We start from the raw sequence: 20,195 nt of genomic DNA on the forward strand, positions 1-20,195 counted from the left end.
CTATTTCGGTTTTTTTGGAAATACTACTTTTTCACTTTTCAGCAAAAAAATACAAAATAATTGACTAAACTAATGTGGTTTATCAGGTAAACCTCGCATTGAGGATTGTTGTACCGAGGATTCTGATAACTGACGTTTAAAAATTGCAATTTCAGAAATACGTGTGTTATTGTATCTGCTCAAAAAGTTTACGCGAGAATTTCCTAAAGAAGTTAAAGATAATTTTATACAGCAAATACTGAAAAGCTATATATTGATCAAACTAAAATGGAGTTTTCTCAATTAAACAATCAATACGTATTTCCGAAGACAATATTGCCTGCTTTTAAAGGCCCAAAGTGTAAAAGCACGTTAACAAGTAAAAAAACCTTTAAAAAAGAAGCAATTTATGAGAAATCTTCCCTTTTTCTTAGCAGTTGTTTTATTTTGTACAAATACTGAAATCCCCATTGCTCACAATAAATTCAATCTCAATGAAAGGTTTTCAAGATACAATATTGGTAATTTAGTAAATTTATACATCCAACAATAAAAATCACAGAAACACACCGATCTACATGTAAGTAACCGAGGGAATATATGTAGAAATAGAACATAAAATACTGATAGGCTCAAAACGAAATGGGAGAGCATGAATGAGATCTTAGTTCGGGTCCTTCACATTTCAAAAAGAAAGGATCAGTACGTGAGCGATATACTAAAACAGACACTCCCCTACTGAAACCAAAATGACCACGTTGTATCATCATTGCCGTGTGGTACTCCCCAGTTCGGTACGCCAATTGGCGTACTGTACTGACACTACCTTGCCGATATTGTATCATCAATGCCGTGTGGTACTCCCCAGGTCGGTACGCCAATTGGCGTACCCTACTGACACTATATTGCCGATATTGTATCATCAATACCGTGTGGTACTCCCCAGGTCGGTACGCCAATTGGCGTACCCTACTGCCACTACATTGCCGATATTGTATCATCAATGCCGTGTTGTACTACCCAGTTCGGTACGCCAATTGGCGTACCCTACTGACACTATATTGCCGATATTGTATCATCAATGCCGTGTGGTACTCCCCAGTTCGGTACGCCAATTGGCGTACCCTACTGACACTACCTTGCCGATATTGTATCATCAATGCCGTGTGGTACTCCCCAGTTCGGTACGCCAATTGGCGTACCCTACTGACCCTACCTGGACCATGTTGTATCATCAATGCCGTGTGGTACTCCCCAGGTCGGTACGCCAATTGGCGTACCCTACTGCCACTACATTGCCGATATTGTATCATCAATGCCGTGTTGTACTACCCAGTTCGGTACGCCAATTGGCGTACCCTACTGACACTATATTGCCGATATTGTATCATCAATGCCGTGTGGTACTCCCCAGTTCGGTACGCCAATTGGCGTACCCTACTGACACTACCTTGCCGATATTGTATCATCAATGCCGTGTGGTACTCCCCAGGTCGGTACGCCAATTGGCGTACCCTACTGCCACTACCTTGCCATATTGTACCATCAATGCCGTGTGGTACTCCCCAGTTCGGTACGCCAATTGGCGTACCCTACTGACCCTACCTGGACCATGTTGTATCATCAATGCCTTGTGGTACTCCCCAGGTCGGTACGCCAATTGGCGTACCCTACTGCCACTACATTGCCGATATTGTATCATCAATGCCGTGTTGTACTACCCAGTTCGGTACGCCAATTGGCGTACCTTACTGACACTATATTGCCGATATTGTATCATGAATGCCGTGTTGTACTACCCAGTTCGGTACGCCAATTGGCGTACCCTACTGACACTATATTGCCGATATTGTATCATCAATGCCGTGTGGTACTCCCCAGGTCGGTACGCCAATTGGCGTACCCTACTGACACTACATTGCCGATATTGTATCATGAATGCCGTGTGGTACTCCCCACTTCGGTACGCCAATTGGCGTACCCTACTGACACTACATTGCCGATATTGTATCATGAATGCCGTGTGGTACTCCCCAGTTCGGTACGCCAATTGGCGTACCTTACAGACCCTACTTGGACTATGTTGTATCATCAATGCCGTGTGGTACTCCCCAGTTTGGTACACACATTGTTTGACAACAAACTTTGTCCTTAATGCCTCCAACATCATACTTTAAGAACTAATCGCAAGCACATGCAGTGTCCAAACTTTTTTCAATTTTTACGATGAAATCTCTGTATATTGTATTCCCTCTCCACTTTAGTCATTTCACCATGTTTGAAATTACTCGTCTCCAACCACAAAAACCTCCACAGGTTTTGGCACCTTCATCAACAGATAGGTTTCTATATTGGTCAATTACAGTATGTGATATTCCATTATGCCAATTTATTGAAAGATTATCCTGGGGAAACATCCCAAAAATCAACCGATTTTTCTGTTGACAGCTACATGAAATTGCACGTACACAATTAAAAATTGCATCCATGTCTTGCTGCAACAACACGTGCCAAACACATGGCATGTATTGCTGGTTTGTTTCACACGTACAGTGTATATGTAAATGCAGAACCCACTGTACACATTCCCCAATATGAGTGTGAGTACCCCATTCTACCTCAGTATTTCAAAGGGAATAACATACATGTAGGTTTGTGTATTTCCTGATCGCCTGTACAAGACTTTACGAAATCGTTGGTGAATATTGTTTTTTTCAAATAATTCTACTAAACGTTTTAAACGACACAAATCCATAAAACCAACACTAGATTTCGGAAAAATTTGGAAACCCATGACAATCCGGAGGATTGATTGGGTTGACCTGACACCAAGGAATTATTAACATTTGAAACTGCTATTGTGAAAAACCTTTGTAATTAATACTTGGAACTTATATTTACATCGATGCTGTATTAGTGCATGTGCTTTTCATCTAATTCAGCATACTTGGCACGAAGTTCTGTCCTTGTTGCACTATTCAGGCAACTCCTTGTTGTCAAGGAAAAACCCCAGAGAATGACAGACTCAACTGGAAGTTTATCTGTGTACGGACGTCTGTTTTTTCCAACTCCTAGGTTAATCTCTGCCCATGGCTTCAACCAGGAGCCTTTAAACCACTGGACTTCAATTGTTTCGCCATTGATTTTCATAACCTTACCAATGTAAGGCCGTTTGGCTCTGTCATCTAAGTGGAGAGCCACAAGTTGACCTTCCTCAATGGAAGACCTTGTAGCTTCCAGCGTCACATTTCTTTCTCTAACTTTTCCTTGGTGTCCTATTGTGACCTGCAGAAAATTTTTTAAAGAAGCGCCAGAATAGAAATGTTTAAGAAACATTCACACGCAATGTAAATTGCTTGGTGGAACAAAAATACCATGTACACTGTATCTCCCCATAAAGTGAACATAATTTTACAAACTCAGTATAGACTGTTTGAGTGAATGAAGGTAAAGTCATAGGATACATTGCCAAAACAGAATGATTAAATACTTTAAAACTTCAGGATTCACTGAAGTTCTCAGTCGCGTTAACTGGTGCCAAAATACAAATACCATTTAAATTGGCTTGCTTGTCCGTTTGCTTCACTGAAGCATCCAATGGAATAATGAAAACTGAGACAAGGTATTACCATAATAAAATAACCCATCCCTCCACTGAGAGTTTGACACGAAAGGAGAACCTTTCACACCGACATTAAAAGTCAGATAGTATTATTGTAACATTCTGTCCAACTTACCTTTGGATACTCTTTTGCCATTGCAGTTTGCATTTCCTCTAAATCTAACGGCACAGGTTGGTGGATATGAGAACAAGATCCCTTAAGCTGTACAACAGGCCATGTAGTTGGGCTAACTGGTACCTTTGAAATTCACATACATGTATATGTAAAAAAATTATTGCAATCATGTTGAAACAATGTGCATGCAAATTACTTACATTAACAAGAAGGTGAAATACCAAGAAAAATGATTGACATGGCATTATCTGCAAAGTGGTTTTTCAACTTTATAACCTGCTGTATCTTAAAAAGTATTTATTCTATGTATCAACCCAACACTGCAATGCGTGTCCATCGAGCACAATCAACCTCCATGAAAACTTGTATATCCAAACAACACTCTATTTGCATTTACGTATGTCAAGATTCAACTGATTTTGAGAATGGACTTGAGATATTTTTCTGTTAAACCTTAAACTCCATCATTGTTTTGTTGCCATTTTGCCTTTGGGGTATGTAATTTTGAGAACATCACACGACAGAAATGCTTGTCAGCGGCAACAATAAAAATGGTCGAATCATAATCCGTTTTTGTTCTAACCTTTTCCAAATCCTTCATCTTTGCAAGGAACTTCTCCCACCAAGATCTGGCACAGTCAGGCAGTCTCAGTTTGTACCCCTCACTTTGTAGGATGTCTTTTGTCAGTGCTGACAAGTTTACCTTTTCCAGGCAAGGTTGAACCCAAGATGGTGGAGAGTTCAAATCTGGAATACTCTGATGGATGATTAAAGGGTATTGTTCAGTTACAAATATAAAATATACACAGCCCCTTTTTCACACAAATTGTGCTGTGTAAGCACATTTAGTTCTTAATGTAGTAGCATTCCCACAGTCTCGAACAGGTTAAACCTATTATTCATTATGTTGTATAAAGAATGTTTTTGGAAATAAAAATGGTAATATTACAAACATCCAAGTGAGTTAAAAGCTGTTTTTGCATACTTCAACGATTTTGTACCAACTGCCATGATGAAATCTTCACAATGTTTTCTAGATTAATTTTATGTTTATCTTGTTTCTGCAGAAAAAGTATTTTATTCGATACCTCTTCATTCCCAATATTATCATTGCAATATCACCCAAAGGATCTTTGCTGGGATCATCCAAAGTTAGTTAATAGACAGCAAAAGGAATGTGTCACTGTATTTTCCACAGGTCCACGGGAAGTGCTTCGGCCAAGCATACAATGTGTCCTCCTATTTGTACTTCACAGATTTTACCTTTATGTGAGTGGTACTAGGACATGAACAATGATTTGACTCCTGCTCACTGAAAATCTGTTTGATCCTGGCAGACAAATTAGGCACAAATGCATGCAAATGTGCCGAGAGGCTTTTCCCCCAATTATAATCCTACTTACGTGTAGACAGCGCAGCCCTTTATGGAAGTCCATCTCGTCATTGTCTGAATCAGGTTCCTGTTGGGGCTCCCAAGGGGTTGTGACCCATATCCTCCAGTGCATTCTACAGACTCCATCCACTTTAGAGAACTTGAACCAATGAGGATGACTATGATGGTGGTAATCCCCAAATAAATGAGGTTCCAGCCACGTCTTCACATCAAGGAGTGGAGTTGCAGGGCAAAGAGTAATGATGGGCGTGTAACTGTCCCGTACTGTTTTTTCCAAATCTGTAATTAAGTTAAATAAACAATAATATACATGTATCTCAATTTTTACAGTACCTACCTATAGGGTGTTTTTGAATTTGGTTTATAGTGCAAATTTTGTCCAAGTCTATCTCATTCAAGTTGTGAAACATAACATTTAGTGTACTTCAGCTTGAGTTTCATACCAAAACAAAATTGGATGGACTGTGTGATACAGAAAATGAGGAAAGAATAAAATTTCACTGTCATGGATTGTCCAATTTAATTAAAGATTCAAGTCTGCTTACATGGCACATACATCCACAAATGAACATGCAGAATAGATATATACATGCAAGTGAGCTTTTCAGGGAAACAATTACAACTCTTATGCGTAGCTGTCATCATGGAAAATGGAAAGTGTATGTATGTACATGTACAAACCAGATCCATTTTAAAACTAAAAAACACATCGGGGGCGAAAAACATACCATCCAGAGTATAGATGTTTGTCCTTTGTATCTTACTTGAAATACAAGAGAAGAGCTGATCAACATCTTCATGAGTGTGACCAACAGGAAGAAAGTGCATAGTGACCTGCGAACAGACAGGCAATGTTAAGTGACCCTTTTACAAATAGATAATGTCAAAATGTTGGTCAGCATTGGTAGTGGTAGTAATAGCATGGTTAAAGCATACAAGGTATGGTTACTATTCAAAATTTACATGTAGCACACACTATTTTAAAAAGTCTACCAGAAAACTTTCATCCTGTCTAATGTTGGGAAAAATATTTGAAAATGCAAATATCCCGGACTCCTAACAATGCTTAAGCTTAAGACATCACATGCATTGGCTGGAAATCACACATTTGTGTTGCAACAGTACCAATGAAAGGACATGTGAGTTGAAAAACCTCTCACTGCCTTTGTACATGTATGCCGCACATACCCACACATATCTGTAGTCATGATATGGGTTCAAAGAAAATACAAACATGCATACATGTACATGAAATACTGGCTCTACATATAGGATGTTAACATGTAAATAAGTCTGCTGGCTTACCTCTTCAAATATATCTAATTCAACCAGAAGTGCTGCAAAACCAATGACGTATCGGTTTTTGTTTTCTCGGAAACAATTATCGAGCTGCAGAAACAGTGTTTTTCCCAATTTCTCTTGATGCCTCATCAGCGTTTGAAGAAGACAGTGAAGTGTTAAATTACTGTCATGGGGCACTTCCTTATGATCAAGATAGACTAAAGGGATCCTCCCCTCTGCAGTAGCTGTGTGCATTAATACACCTGTAATTGGAAAAGAATGTAATATTCCATGATATACAACTTAAGCATGACCAATGTATTTTATGAAGGGAAAAACAAAACCAGATGTGTGATATGGCTGTTTATGGGGAGCTGGTGACAAATGTTATGACTTTGTACCTGTAATATGCACAGGGAGTCTACTGAGGTGTACAGTTGCCTTGTCCCGTCTGATGAGGTGGGGCACATCAGTTTTTGACTGATCCATACCATCAATAATGATTGTGGTCTGGTCAGTGGGATGACACCTAGCCCTTTCCCGTGCAGTATGATATGCTCTCCGTTCATGCCTGAAATGATTAAAACAGTACATCAAGACAGTGTTATCATCAATACCCAAAGTACCAAAAATCAAGGAGGTCTTTACTCCAATGTTCTAGTGGTAGGTCTTCTTTGAACACTTAATTTTTTTCAAATTAAATTTTTTTCCAAATTAAAATTTTGGCCACACCTGGCACTCAGTCAAGAGAACTGTAAATTAAATCAAATACCTTTAAATACATGTAAATGTAGGGTGTAAGGGATATGAACATGTAGTTACAATACAGTTACCCAGTATACATTGTGCAGCACTGTAAAAAAGAGTTTTCTAGGTTCAACACATACTACATGTACTACATGTATACACATGTATATACAAAAGTCCAAAAGCAAAGTAGTACCGACATGGAAAAAACTTTGTACTCTGTAATGTGAAGTAAATTTCAATGAGTGTGCAGTCTATTTCATATTTTGGTGTGGATATGCAACACTTACACACTAAATCACACAGACATGAAAAATCCCCAGAAATATCAATGTGCACATGTGCATTGGTTTTAATACAGTAGCTCTTCCAAAAAAGTCATTACTTAGTACCAAATGATTTTTTTGCAGAAACCAGACTGTTTTCTGCAACGTATTTGGTCTCTGTTCAGCACATGTGTTGATACATGTACATATATCAATCATTGCTGGGAGCTACAAAAAGATGCACCCTCTTTTACTGCATCACCTCACATTTTGAAAGGGCAATCAGGCCTTTTCCTCGGCCTCAGTCATAGTATGATGTACATGTACTGTTTGTCCAGACAACAGAGATGTTTAACAGATCATGAGATGGAGAATAATGAAGTTGGAGAGAAATTTAATGTGAAGAAAGTGAGGTACGGTATAGTGCACCACTTTTGAATACATGACTGATACATGCCATTTTTGTAGACTACATTTTCTAGAAACATGTAAATTGTTTTCTGGAATAAAATCTTTTCAATTTTTTTTGTAAATTACATACATGTACATGTAGCCCTAATCTCAGTCCCCAACCACCTCATGCTATATCCCAACATGTCAATTAATGTACATATACATTAGAACTTACTCAACAGTGGACGCATGTTGCTTCATTAAGTCTGTTACAAGTTTCTGCTCTACATCTGTAAGGGCTCTTCCTCTTCTCTCTTTCAAGGTTGTGCATGTTGTACATTCTGTAAACTCTGAACGCTGTGGTCAAATAAAACAATATGGGTAATAATCTCTTACACTGTGGCGAAATCATCAGAATTTATGACAACTGAAATGTACAAATTTCATCTACGGGAATTCAATGCTAATGTGATGTTTGAAATGTTGATCTCTGACAACACAATTTTGATTTTGATATGCAAAGTACAAAATCTTTAATGCACTAGCTACATGTGTACACCCTAACTTTAAATTGTACACACCTGTATTTTATTGGGCTACTATGATCAATCAACTACATGATAGACTACAGTGTATGATCAACAAACCATTATAGAACTTTCAAAGCAATGCAAAACCAAATATATTTGAGTACATATGTAATAATTATACGTAAATGAGAATGAGATGTGCTCGAAAATACAGTACAACATATACACTGTACGTTACCTTTGCAATGACAAAGTTTGCCAGATGATCAGCCCAGATAGTAGTGAAATACTCATAGGAGATGATGTTTACTTGTTGGACACCTCTTTCACAAAATTCTTCTACCATGCGGTTGTACAGGGACTTCTTTGTGTAGGATGGTGGCAGATGGACAGCTGATTTTGTGTGGTAGCCAATCCCCGATGCGTCCAAACAAGAATTTCATCCAGCCTAGTGCTTGTGTAGTTTTTTCATTCATTCGTTGTCTGTTGCTGTTTCCATGAATGACTTGCTTAATGCCTTCCTCCACCATCTTCACGCACTTCAGGTATCTTCTATATGTGAAGCCATATGCCAAACACCAAGCTTTTTCACACACTGGCTTGCCATGAACAAGAAACCGGCTTTTAACAAGCCTTTTCCCATCTTGATTTTGTAGAAACTGACATTTGTCTCTAATATTGTCCACAATAAATTGCCTCTGCTGGGTGCTTCCTAAGTCCTGAACTTCCAGCAGGCAAAGTTCTACATCTAGCAATGACAGTGTTTTTCAAGCATTTATTCTCACAGCACTTATCAAGCAAGATCTCAATAGGCTCTCTCTGGCACCTCTTACTCCCCGGAAGAAAATGACTGCCAACAGGAGATACCTGAAGCTCTAGGACAGCATTGCTAGAACTTGGCTTTGATGGTGTTGATGAGTTCAGCTCAGAAAATGATCCCTCTGATGAGAAAGAGTCTTCGGACCCCGACCAAAAGACCGGTTCAGTGTCCGTCACACTGCTGAATTTGGACACTTCCAAAGGACCACAGTCTGTCACATTGCAATTACTCTCTGTCTCAGTGTCTGAGAGATTACTGCAGTTCAGTGGTTCTGTGTCTGTGAGATTCAGTTGGTGTACACTTGAGGTTGATGTGCCCGCAAAGCCACTCACATCCATGGTCCAATCTTTCATGTTTTCCTGTAAAACAGAAAACAAACATACAACAGATGTTAAACTGAACATGCAGGACACAAGTTTTTATGGAGAAGGCTAGAGTTAATTTCTTTATTTCTCAAGCTGTATGAGCTGTGGTATGGAGTCAATGTTACTCTCTCGAAGCATGAAGTCAGAATGACTCAGAGAACCATTTACAACTTGTAGCATTTACCAAGTATTCTAAAAACATAAATTATTCTTTACCAAGCACAATGTCTTACTGAATTGAAAATTTAATCGTCAGACTCATTCAATCCTTGCATATCAAACAGTGGGCAATAAATGATGGAACACTTCACAAAAACCCTAGAATCGATTCCAGTGTCGACAAAAAGAATATCGACTCCTTAAGACATCAGTCACAATCATTGAGGATCGATTCTCGATGCAGTCTATCTATGAGTATGAGTCACTCAACGGCCTTCATGCATGAGTGGTTTGCACATGATCTTCTCCAAGTGCATGCCACTACAGGAAATGCCTGTCTTTACACCAGCTGATAATGCTCATCAAAGTGCTATATACAGTGCAGTTCACTTGCTGGTGACTTTCACAAAAGTACATGTATAAACTAGAAAATAGAATAGGAATGATCCTTAGTATTCACGAAATGCATATTGAATACAAGATCCTAATTAAAATAATTGGCAAAATTATGACAATACACTTTCCTATTCGTCAATGCCAATATCAACACGGAGATCCGAGAAATGCGAGTACTGTGCGGCACAGACATTTCTACTCAATATACTGTATAAGACCCCAAGACCATGGTCATCGTATGTTTAACCTACAAATATACATGGCCCTGGCACAACTTCATGCAATATGAAGACTCAACAACCACATACAATTGTAGAGCAAATCAAAATCATGGGCTGCATACTTCTTAAGTATTAGAATCGCAGAAATCATTCCCAAAATTATTACTCAACAATGGCTGGATATTGTGAACATCCAGAAGCACATTAGCATGCAGCAAGTTCAAAAGGAATCAAGTGACAAAAAGACACATTCTGTTAAATACAGAATGGTCATGGAAAAATAAAGAGTTCAGCTGCTCTTGACTAAATCCTGATTCAACGTTGGCAATACAGTGTATTACAATGTGCATGTACATGTATACAAGCATCTACCACTTTGAGAGGATCAAATCATTTGTCCTCCGGCATGTTCTGCCTGTGTACATGGACTTTGTTGCAAACAAAGAGCCCAAAGTTATGGTACTGAATAAGTAAAGAAATAATGCTAAAAACCTCAAGGAAAGTCCTTTCTGTCATTCATCCAAGTAAATGAAACACAACATACATGTAACTGTGATAAAACAGATCAGGCAAACACTGCATGAGAGTCTATATTATTCTCTAAAAGCATGAAGTCAAACCATGGTGAGACTGACCCGGAGAACAAAGGCTCCCATCCCACCATACAGCCACAGTGTTCTGCCTGCACAGGAAGTGTTATGTAACCCACTAGATGGAACCTCTCTGAGTGTTTCCTGTGGGGGGGGCCCTTAGGCACTAGCAGTGCCCTTAGTACCTGCACAGGAAGTGTTATGTAACCCATTAGCTGGAACCTCTCTGTTTCCTGTCGGGCCCCCCCCCTCCCCCTTAGGGGCCAAACAGCAGGAGACAGTACATGTACTTACATTAAAGAAATTTGGGGGCCAGGAATAAACAAAGCAAAACTCTGGTGAACCCTAACCATCTGTCCATGGCCTCTACATAAGTGTTACATTCTCGTTGAATTACATGTATACGTATTTGTTCCTTACATCAGTGTGATCTTGCTTGATTTCGCTGTTGCATCAGAGAAAATCCAAGCTTCAGAATAACTAAATCATTTGAAGCTTTCTGATTGTACAACTATGTTACTCAGTTACACCCCTGTGAATAAACTGTAACTTGGAAGATGCCTTTGCAAAGAATTCATAGGAGGCATCCCAACATAATTTGTACTGTAACAGAAACAAGTTACCTAAATCTGGTCCCTGAAGGGCTAAAGTGAATGAATGGAATGTGGGATGGATGACCCACCCTGAGTGTATTGCTAAATGCTATTGCCAACTATTTACAAGGGTTTGTTTCTTTTTCTGGCTGAAAAAAGTACTTTTTAAAAGCTTGAGCTGTTATCGCCGTAGGTCTGATGTCTCCCCTTTGAAATATTCAGAGTAAAATCAGTACCTTTGGTAACATTTCTCATTAATACTTATATTTACTAAGGCACATGTACAGGACCACTATTTTGATATGACCAATGTACATGTATTGTGTATTACATTGACGCTTCATGTGGCTGGATTAAAAGTTTAATCACACATTATGTTTCAAAGTGAACAGGTCACTAAAATGTATGTAGGCCTACATACATATTACTTGGATACACATGATATACTCAAGACAACTTTTATTGTCATACTGTACATCTACATAGAAAGCATGTACAACAGAACAAGTAGTGGAAACATGTACGAACCCAGCATGCATTTTCATTTACATGTACTTGTAGGCTATTTCCTTCCCACACCCATCAGTCATTGTCCAAGTAATAAGTTGGGCCTACTGTAGTATTGCATTCAGTAGCTGAAGACTCCAGCAGGCCTATCACTGCCTATAGGATTCCTGGAATGGGAATGTGGGTTGCAACTTGGCATGGATGGATTACAATACATGTACATGTACATGTATCTGTAGCCATGCATGCAGGCACAGGTATGTCTTGTACTTACCTTGTCATACTTGTACAAGAAGTAATTAAGACATGTCATTGAATGTTGAATTGGCTGATACCGGCATCCCGAACGGGCATGTACTGTGCTTGTTTGCAGACATGTACAGTAGGCCAACCGGTAGTTCTGGCACTGCGCAGTTCCTTTTGGTTTTGCTATAATAACACATAAAATACCATTAATGAGAAGCTTGGTATTTGTAAATGAACAGGTAGGGCATGTAAAGTTTTCTTTAGAGGTACAAGTACCTTGAATTTTCGATTACACTTGATATCAGAACTTTTTTGAGCAACTTCATACTCTCAGGAAAAAAATGAGACCATATACATGTAACTCGTTTTACCTATTCATTGTAAAAGGCTTTATACTCAGGGAAGGGCTATTTGATCAATGTCTGGCCAGCTGTTCAGTGATGGCCTGGTCAAGGAGACAATGTGTCTAGAATTGGGGGGGGGCTAACCAAGCAGGAATTAGGGTTCAGGAATACCAATGCAGCATCAGCAGCATCATAAATCTTTCTAATAGATGAGCCATGTGGGAACCCTTTGTCTCTTCAACTTTTAAAGCATACTTGAAGCTTATTTTGAGTCTGGGAGTAAGCCAGTGATGGCCTTCAACTGTGCAAAAACAACAGGCAATGCTGGTTCATATGTGCCATAAAGGAATAATACAGTACATGTACATGTATGTACAATGTACATGTACGTGAACATGTGAATGTGCAAATTTTGAAGAACACCCAAATTATCCAAATTATGACCCCTTAAACTGTCACAGTGACTAAGAGTTACATGTATGTATTTATGAGTGATCAAGCACCAAATAATTAAAGAAATTCCGATCAATGACTTTCTTAAAAATTATTATGACAGAATTATTGAAATGTTGGTCATGCACATACACTGAAGGCCTGGTTCAAAACCCTTATTTTGTATTCGTTAGAAGTGCTTGCAACTATCTGAATACATGTAGGGAAGACTTAGAAATGACATTCAACTAATATTACATTTACGTGTACACATTACTGCACAAGCATGAAGTAATTCACATAATGAGCATGTTATACCATGGTAACATTGAATAGCTACATGTACATGAGTTCCACAAACCTTGTTTTGGCATTTTTATGTATATTTTGCATTTGCAAATGCCTCCAAACAATTTTCGAAAACTGAAAGAAGCTTTGGTACATGTACAAGTAAATTAAATTTGTTTGGATGGAGCATATCACCTGCCATTCAATGAACGATGAAGACCAAATAGGGGTGTAAATATTGCAGGGAATTTGGGAATGTCTAATTATATTAAACTGGACAGCAAACGAAAATTGCCACTTCTGTCAAAGGCCACACTAAAAATTCACCCCATAGAAATAAATAATTTTTGTACACAGGTGTGCTGCAATACCCCTTACTAATCACATGCCCAAAAGCAAGTGTCCAATGTCCATCACCTACACACATGTAGTGTGACGCCCATTCATAAGACAAAATAAGAGTTCACTTAGATAGACGCACTGTTTGCCCATTTACCTGTACATTCCCCAGGAATTCCAAGAAGACGCTTGATGCTAATTACGAAGTGCAGCACAAGTTGAACTACAAAGGGCCTGCAAGAACTACAGTACCAGTAGTAGGCCTGCAAGATGTCATTATCAGATCTTTTACTCTATCATCCATAGGCCTATATACTCACCAGATTTGCTTTCTTCGTTGCAAAGAAGGACCGCAACTTGTACATGTACTTGTAGTTCCGCCGGTGGCCACGCGGCGAAATAGCGACTGCGGCCAACATCTGCACACTTCTATAACTAGTCCACTGAGAAGGCCTGCAAGCCAGGCCGAGTCTACCAGCTCACGCACGTGCATGTTCGTACATGTACAGTACATGTACTTTATACAGTACATGCACAGTACATTATTTGTAAACGTACATGTACATGTACCGGTGCATGCGCGCCCCAGGCCTAGCCTTTGGCATCGATTGTGTCCGTAGCAGTCTTTCCAAGAATTCGATTAATAATGCAAAATCTGTGAAATGATTGACTTATTTATAGCTTTCCTGTTATTGGGGAAACAAAGACAAATCATAATTTAGAGCTGCCACTATTCCATTAATTTTCTCAGTGCATAACAGATATTTATAGTGAGTGCTACAGGGTTTTTCAAAACTACGAAAAGTTTGTACAGATGAAAACATTTTTATTTAGAAATTTGCAAGTGAAAAAAGTTATTTTAAATTATAAGAAAAAGCTCAATTTTACTTTCTGTGCGCACTTTTGCATATGCAGAAATGTCAGTCCCGTGCCTTCAATGAAATGATCAATGCAAATACCAACAGATATTCGTGGAGTACACGATACCGTACTTGAATCTTCAAAAACGCTATGGTGAAAAAACTGCATAACGGAAATAGTATCACTGATAGTGTGGACATGTAATCCATGAAATTTTCGTAAAAGTAAAATTTGTTTTCACGTACATAGCTGCTTTCTCTTTCAAATTTAATCACAGTTAGCAGCAGGATGGCAGGTTACAACCCAAGTTTGTTTGAGCTGTTATTTTTGGCCCCGGTGCAGACGGTTGGTACTTGAAGCGTAGTCAGCAAATGTACGGCATTCAAAAATACATTTGAGTCAACTCGTACGTTGGACAACACGCACCTCGAGTCAAGACCACTCGTACCTGCTGTCCATAATTCAGTAGTAACTTTCTTGCTTTCCTTTCAGCACCTTTAAGATCGAATTTCAAAGAAAAATCTTCAGAAATATCCCGGACAGATCTCGAGCGCCAGCATGGTTTTCTGCATGGAGGCAATGCCACTGGCGTTTGCGCCAACGATTTACGTGACACTTGGGTCCAACGCCCAGTACGGTTTACCAATTTGACTTAAGGCAACTCGACCATGCAGCATACGCACAGCGCACCATTCACAGTAATCAGACCTGTTCAATAGTTTCACCCCAATCTTGATGTGTGATGTACATGAGTGATTTCAAGCTGGAAAAAAAAGGAAAATCATCTCGGTGCCTTGTATTATTGACAAAACCAAAGTAATTTTGTTTGCCCTAAAACTGCAGGAAACGACCTTCAACCCAAAACTTGATGTGTGATACTGGACACTGATTTAAGGGCACTCCTAAAAAAAAGTTTTACACATGTAGTAACATACTGAAAAATCATCTCACTGCATACTACTATATGCCCAACCCCAAATACACCCTTTTCACCTTAAAATCAGAACCGCATTAGTGACCCCAAACAGTGACACATGATGTCAGAGACTGGTTTCAGGTCATTCATGAAAAATTCAACACAAATGATTAATTCTTACAGATCCAAGTAAAGGAAAATGATAGGAAATCGTCTAACTGCATCATAGTACAACAGCGAAACCTTAAATTCACCTTTTTCTCCCTAAAAAGAGAGCCATACAATCTTTTCACCCCAAATTTATGCATGATGTCGCAGACTGATTTCAGGTCATTCTGGAAAATTTTACCACAAATGATCAATTTTTACGCTTTCAAATAAAGAAATCATCTGACTGCATTGTACTAGGGCAAAACCTTAAAATCACCTTTTTCAACCTAAAAAGAGAACCGTTCAATCTTTTGATTCCAAACTTGACGCATGATGTAGCAGACTGATTTCATGTCACTCCTGAACATTTCTATACAAAAAATTAATTTGAACGAACTTCAATGGATGAAAATGATTCAAAATCATCTGCAGTTGCTTTGTATGGAGCTCCCTAAGTGACATCTGACTTTTTAACATCCTTACTTTTGGGTTGGGATGACCTCATAGTACAGACAAGATGTAAACATACAGAGACTAAGATAAGTTATCACATGATAAAAACACCCAGAAACATTTAATCATGGGATTGCGATATCGTAGAAGTGAAAAAATTACATTATCTGTCAATGGGATGGCAACGATTAAGATGGCACTCCTAGAGCTCCATGAAATGATCATCCTGACTTAACCTCAAAAACTGAACAGTTGAATCTTTTGACCCCAAACTTCACATGTGATATCGAAGACTGATTTCAGGCTAGTTTTGATAATTTGCAAACTTCACATGTGATATCAAAGACTGTTTTCAGGCTAGTTCTGATAATTTCAACACTAATGGTCAATGTTTACAGATCTAGGTATAGGCAAATGATGGGAAATCATCTAACTGCATAGTAGTATGGCGAAACCCTATATTCATGTTATTCACCCTAAAAAGAGAACCGTTCAATTGTTTGACCCCAAACTTGACGCGTGATGTCAGAGACTGATTTCAGGTCAGTTCTGAAAATTTGAACACAAGTGGTCATTTTTTACACCTCCCTGGAAAAGAAAATGATAGGAAATCATCCGACTGCATAGTACAACGGCGCAACCCTCAATTCACCTAGTTTTCCTTAAAAAGACACCCGTCCAATTGTTTGACCCCAAACTTATTGCATGATGTCGCTGACTGATTTTAGATTATTCCTGAAATTTTCAACACGAATGATCAATTTTTCCACCTCCAAGTAAAGAAAAATGATAGGAAATCATCTAACTGCCTAGAACTATGGCGAAACCCTAGATTCACCTTTTTCACCCTAAAAAGAGAACCGTTCAATCTTTTAACCCCAAACTTAACACATAATACTGGAGACTGATTTCAGGTCATTCCTGAAAATTTGAACACAAGTGATCACTTCTTACACATCCCACAAAAGGAAAATGATAGGAAATCATCTAACTGCATACAACAGCGAAACCTTAAATTCACCTTTTTCTCCCTAAAAAGAGAGCCATACAATCTTTTCACCCCAAATTTATGCATGATGTCGCAGACTGATTTCAGGTCATTCTGGAAAATTTTACCACAAATGATCAATTTTTACGCTTTCAAATAAAGAAATCATCTGACTGCATTGTACTAGGGCAAAACCTTAAAATCACCTTTTTCAACCTAAAAAGAGAACCGTTCAATCTTTTGATTCCAAACTTGACGCATGATGTAGCAGACTGATTTCATGTCACTCCTGAACATTTCTATACAAAAAATTAATTTGAACGAACTTCAATGGATGAAAATGATTCAAAATCATCTGCAGTTGCTTTGTATGGAGCTCCCTAAGTGACATCTGACTTTTTAACATCCTTACTTTTGGGTTGGGATGACCTCATAGTACAGACAAGATGTAAACATACAGAGACTAAGATAAGTTATCACATGATAAAAACACCCAGAAACATTTAATCATGGGATTGCGATATCGTAAAAGTGAAAAAATTACATTATCTGTCAATGGGATGGCAACGATTAAGATGGCACTCCTAGAGCTCCATGAAATGATCATCCTGACTTAACCTCAAAAACTGAACAGTTGAATCTTTTGACCCCAAACTTCACATGTGATATCGAAGACTGATTTCAGGCTAGTTTTGATAATTTGCAAACTTCACATGTGATATCAAAGACTGTTTTCAGGCTAGTTCTGATAATTTCAACACTAATGGTCAATGTTTACAGATCTAGGTATAGGCAAATGATGGGAAATCATCTAACTGCATAGTAGTATGGCGAAACCCTATATTCATGTTATTCACCCTAAAAAGAGAACCGTTCAATTGTTTGACCCCAAACTTGACGCGTGATGTCAGAGACTGATTTCAGGTCAGTTCTGAAAATTTGAACACAAGTGGTCATTTTTTACACCTCCCTGGAAAAGAAAATGATAGGAAATCATCCGACTGCATAGTACAACGGCGCAACCCTCAATTCACCTAGTTTTCCTTAAAAAGACACCCGTCCAATTGTTTGACCCCAAACTTATTACATGATGTCGCTGACTGATTTTAGATTATTCCTGAAATTTTCAACACGAATGATCAATTTTTCCACTTCCAAGTAAAGAAAAATGATAGGAAATCATCTAACTGCCTAGAACTATGGCGAAACCCTAGATTCACCTTTTTCACCCTAAAAAGAGAACCGTTCAATCTTTTAACCCCAAACTTAACACATAATACTGGAGACTGATTTCAGGTCATTCCTGAAAATTTGAACACAAGTGATCACTTTTTACACATTCCACAAAAGGAAAATGATAGGAAATCATCTAACTGCATACAACAGCGAAACCTTAAATTCACCTTTTTCTCCCTAAAAAGAGAGCCATACAATCTTTTCACCCCAAATTTATGCATGATGTCGCAGACTGATTTCAGGTCATTCTGGAAAATTTTTCCACAAATGATCAATTTTTACGCTTTCAAATAAAGAAATCATCTGACTGCATTGTACTAGGGCAAAACCTTAAAATCACCTTTTTCAACCTAAAAAGAGAACCGTTCAATCTTTTGATTCCAAACTTGACGCATGATGTAGCAGACTGATTTCATGTCACTCCTGAACATTTCTATACAAAAAATTAATTTGAACGAACTTCAATGGATGAAAATGATTCAAAATCATCTGCAGTTGCTTTGTATGGAGCTCCCTAAGTGACATCTGACTTTTTAACATCCTTACTTTTGGGTTGGGATGACCTCATAGTACAGACAAGATGTAAACATACAGAGACTAAGATAAGTTATCACATGATAAAAACACCCAGAAACATTTAATCATGGGATTGCGATATCGTAAAAGTGAAAAAATTACATTATCTGTCAATGGGATGGCAACGATTAAGATGGCACTCCTAGAGCTCCATGAAATGATCATCCTGACTTAACCTCAAAAACTGAACAGTTGAATCTTTTGACCCCAAACTTCACATGTGATATCAAAGACTGTTTTCAGGCTAGTTCTGATAATTTCAACACTAATGGTCAATGTTTAGAGATCTAGGTATAGGCAAATGATGGGAAATCATCTAACTGCATGGTAGTATGGCGAAACCCTATATTCATGTTATTCACCCTAAAAAGAGAACCGTTCAATTGTTTGACCCCAAACTTGACGCGTGATGTCAGAGACTGATTTCAGGTCAGTTCTGAAAATTTGAACACAAGTGATCATTTTTTACACCTCCCAGGAAAAGAAAATGATAGGAAATCATCCGACTGCATAGTACAACGGCGCAACCCTCAATTCACCTAGTTTTCCTTAAAAAGACACCCGTCCAATTGTTTGACCCCAAACTAATTGCATGATGTCGCTGACTGATTTTAGATTATTCCTGAAATTTTCAACACGAATGATCAATTTTTCCACTTCCAAGTAAAGAAAAATGATAGGAAATCATCTAACTGCCTAGAACTATGGCGAAACCCTAGATTCACCTTTTTCACCCTAAAAAGAGAACCGTTCAATCTTTTAACCCCAAACTTAACACATAATACTGGAGACTGATTTCAGGTCATTCCTGAAAATTTGAACACAAGTGATCCCTTTTTACACATCCCACAAAAGGAAAATGATAGGAAATCATCTAACTGCATACAACAGCGAAACCTTAAATTCACCTTTTTCTCCCTAAAAAGAGAGCCATACAATCTTTTCACCCCAAATTTATGCATGATGTCGCAGACTGATTTCAGGTCATTCTGGAAAATTTTACCACAAATGATCAATTTTTACGCTTTCAAATAAAGAAATCATCTGACTGCATTGTACTAGGGCAAAACCTTAAAAATCACCTTTTTCAACCTAAAAAGAGAACCGTTCAATCTTTTGATTCCAAACTTGACGCATGATGTAGCAGACTGATTTCATGTCACTCCTGAACATTTCTATACAAAAAATTAATTTGAACGAACTTCAATGGACGAAAATGATTCAAAATCATCTGCAGTTGCTTTGTATGGAGCTCCCTAAGTGACATCTGACTTTTTAAAATCCTTACTTTTTGGTTGGGATGACCTCATAACACAGACAAGATGTAAACATACAGAGACTAAGATAAGTTATCACATGATAAAAACACCCAGAAACATTTAATCATGG

General features: G+C 38.3%; 1 protein-coding gene across 1 annotated transcript; it reads right to left on the reverse strand.

Annotated features, from left to right (window-relative positions):
- Positions 1 to 398: 398 nt before the first annotated feature.
- LOC147798472 (uncharacterized) lies at positions 399 to 8,706 on the reverse strand. The gene is made up of 9 exons (XM_087140204.1): positions 8,565 to 8,706; positions 8,032 to 8,153; positions 6,792 to 6,961; positions 6,415 to 6,653; positions 5,874 to 5,943; positions 5,120 to 5,388; positions 4,300 to 4,473; positions 3,717 to 3,839; positions 399 to 3,264 (listed from the first exon to the last, which is right to left on the reverse strand). Exons 1-9 carry the CDS (start codon positions 8,670 to 8,672, stop codon positions 2,893 to 2,895), a joined length of 1,647 nt encoding a protein of 548 aa, XP_086996330.1. The 5' UTR covers positions 8,673 to 8,706; the 3' UTR covers positions 399 to 2,892.
- Between the last annotated feature and the right edge of the window lie 11,489 nt (positions 8,707 to 20,195).

The sequence above is a fragment of the Acanthaster planci genome, linkage group LG08, assembly GCF_054643075.1.
Source record: "Acanthaster planci isolate LZ-2023a linkage group LG08, COTS_SCS, whole genome shotgun sequence".
NCBI classification, from domain to species: domain Eukaryota; kingdom Metazoa; phylum Echinodermata; class Asteroidea; order Valvatida; family Acanthasteridae; genus Acanthaster; species Acanthaster planci.

Coding starts and splice junctions, on each gene's coding strand:
- LOC147798472 (XM_087140204.1), bottom strand. CDS start 8,672: ATGGTAGAAGAATTTTGTGAAAGAGGTGTCCAACAAGTAAACATCATC. Junction 8,154..8,564: donor CAAACTTTGTCATTGCAAAG/GTAACGTACAGT, acceptor ATTTGACCACAG/CGTTCAGAGTTTACAGAATG. Junction 3,265..3,716: donor TGGCAAAAGAGTATCCAAAG/GTAAGTTGGACA, acceptor AATTTTCTGCAG/GTCACAATAGGACACCAAGG.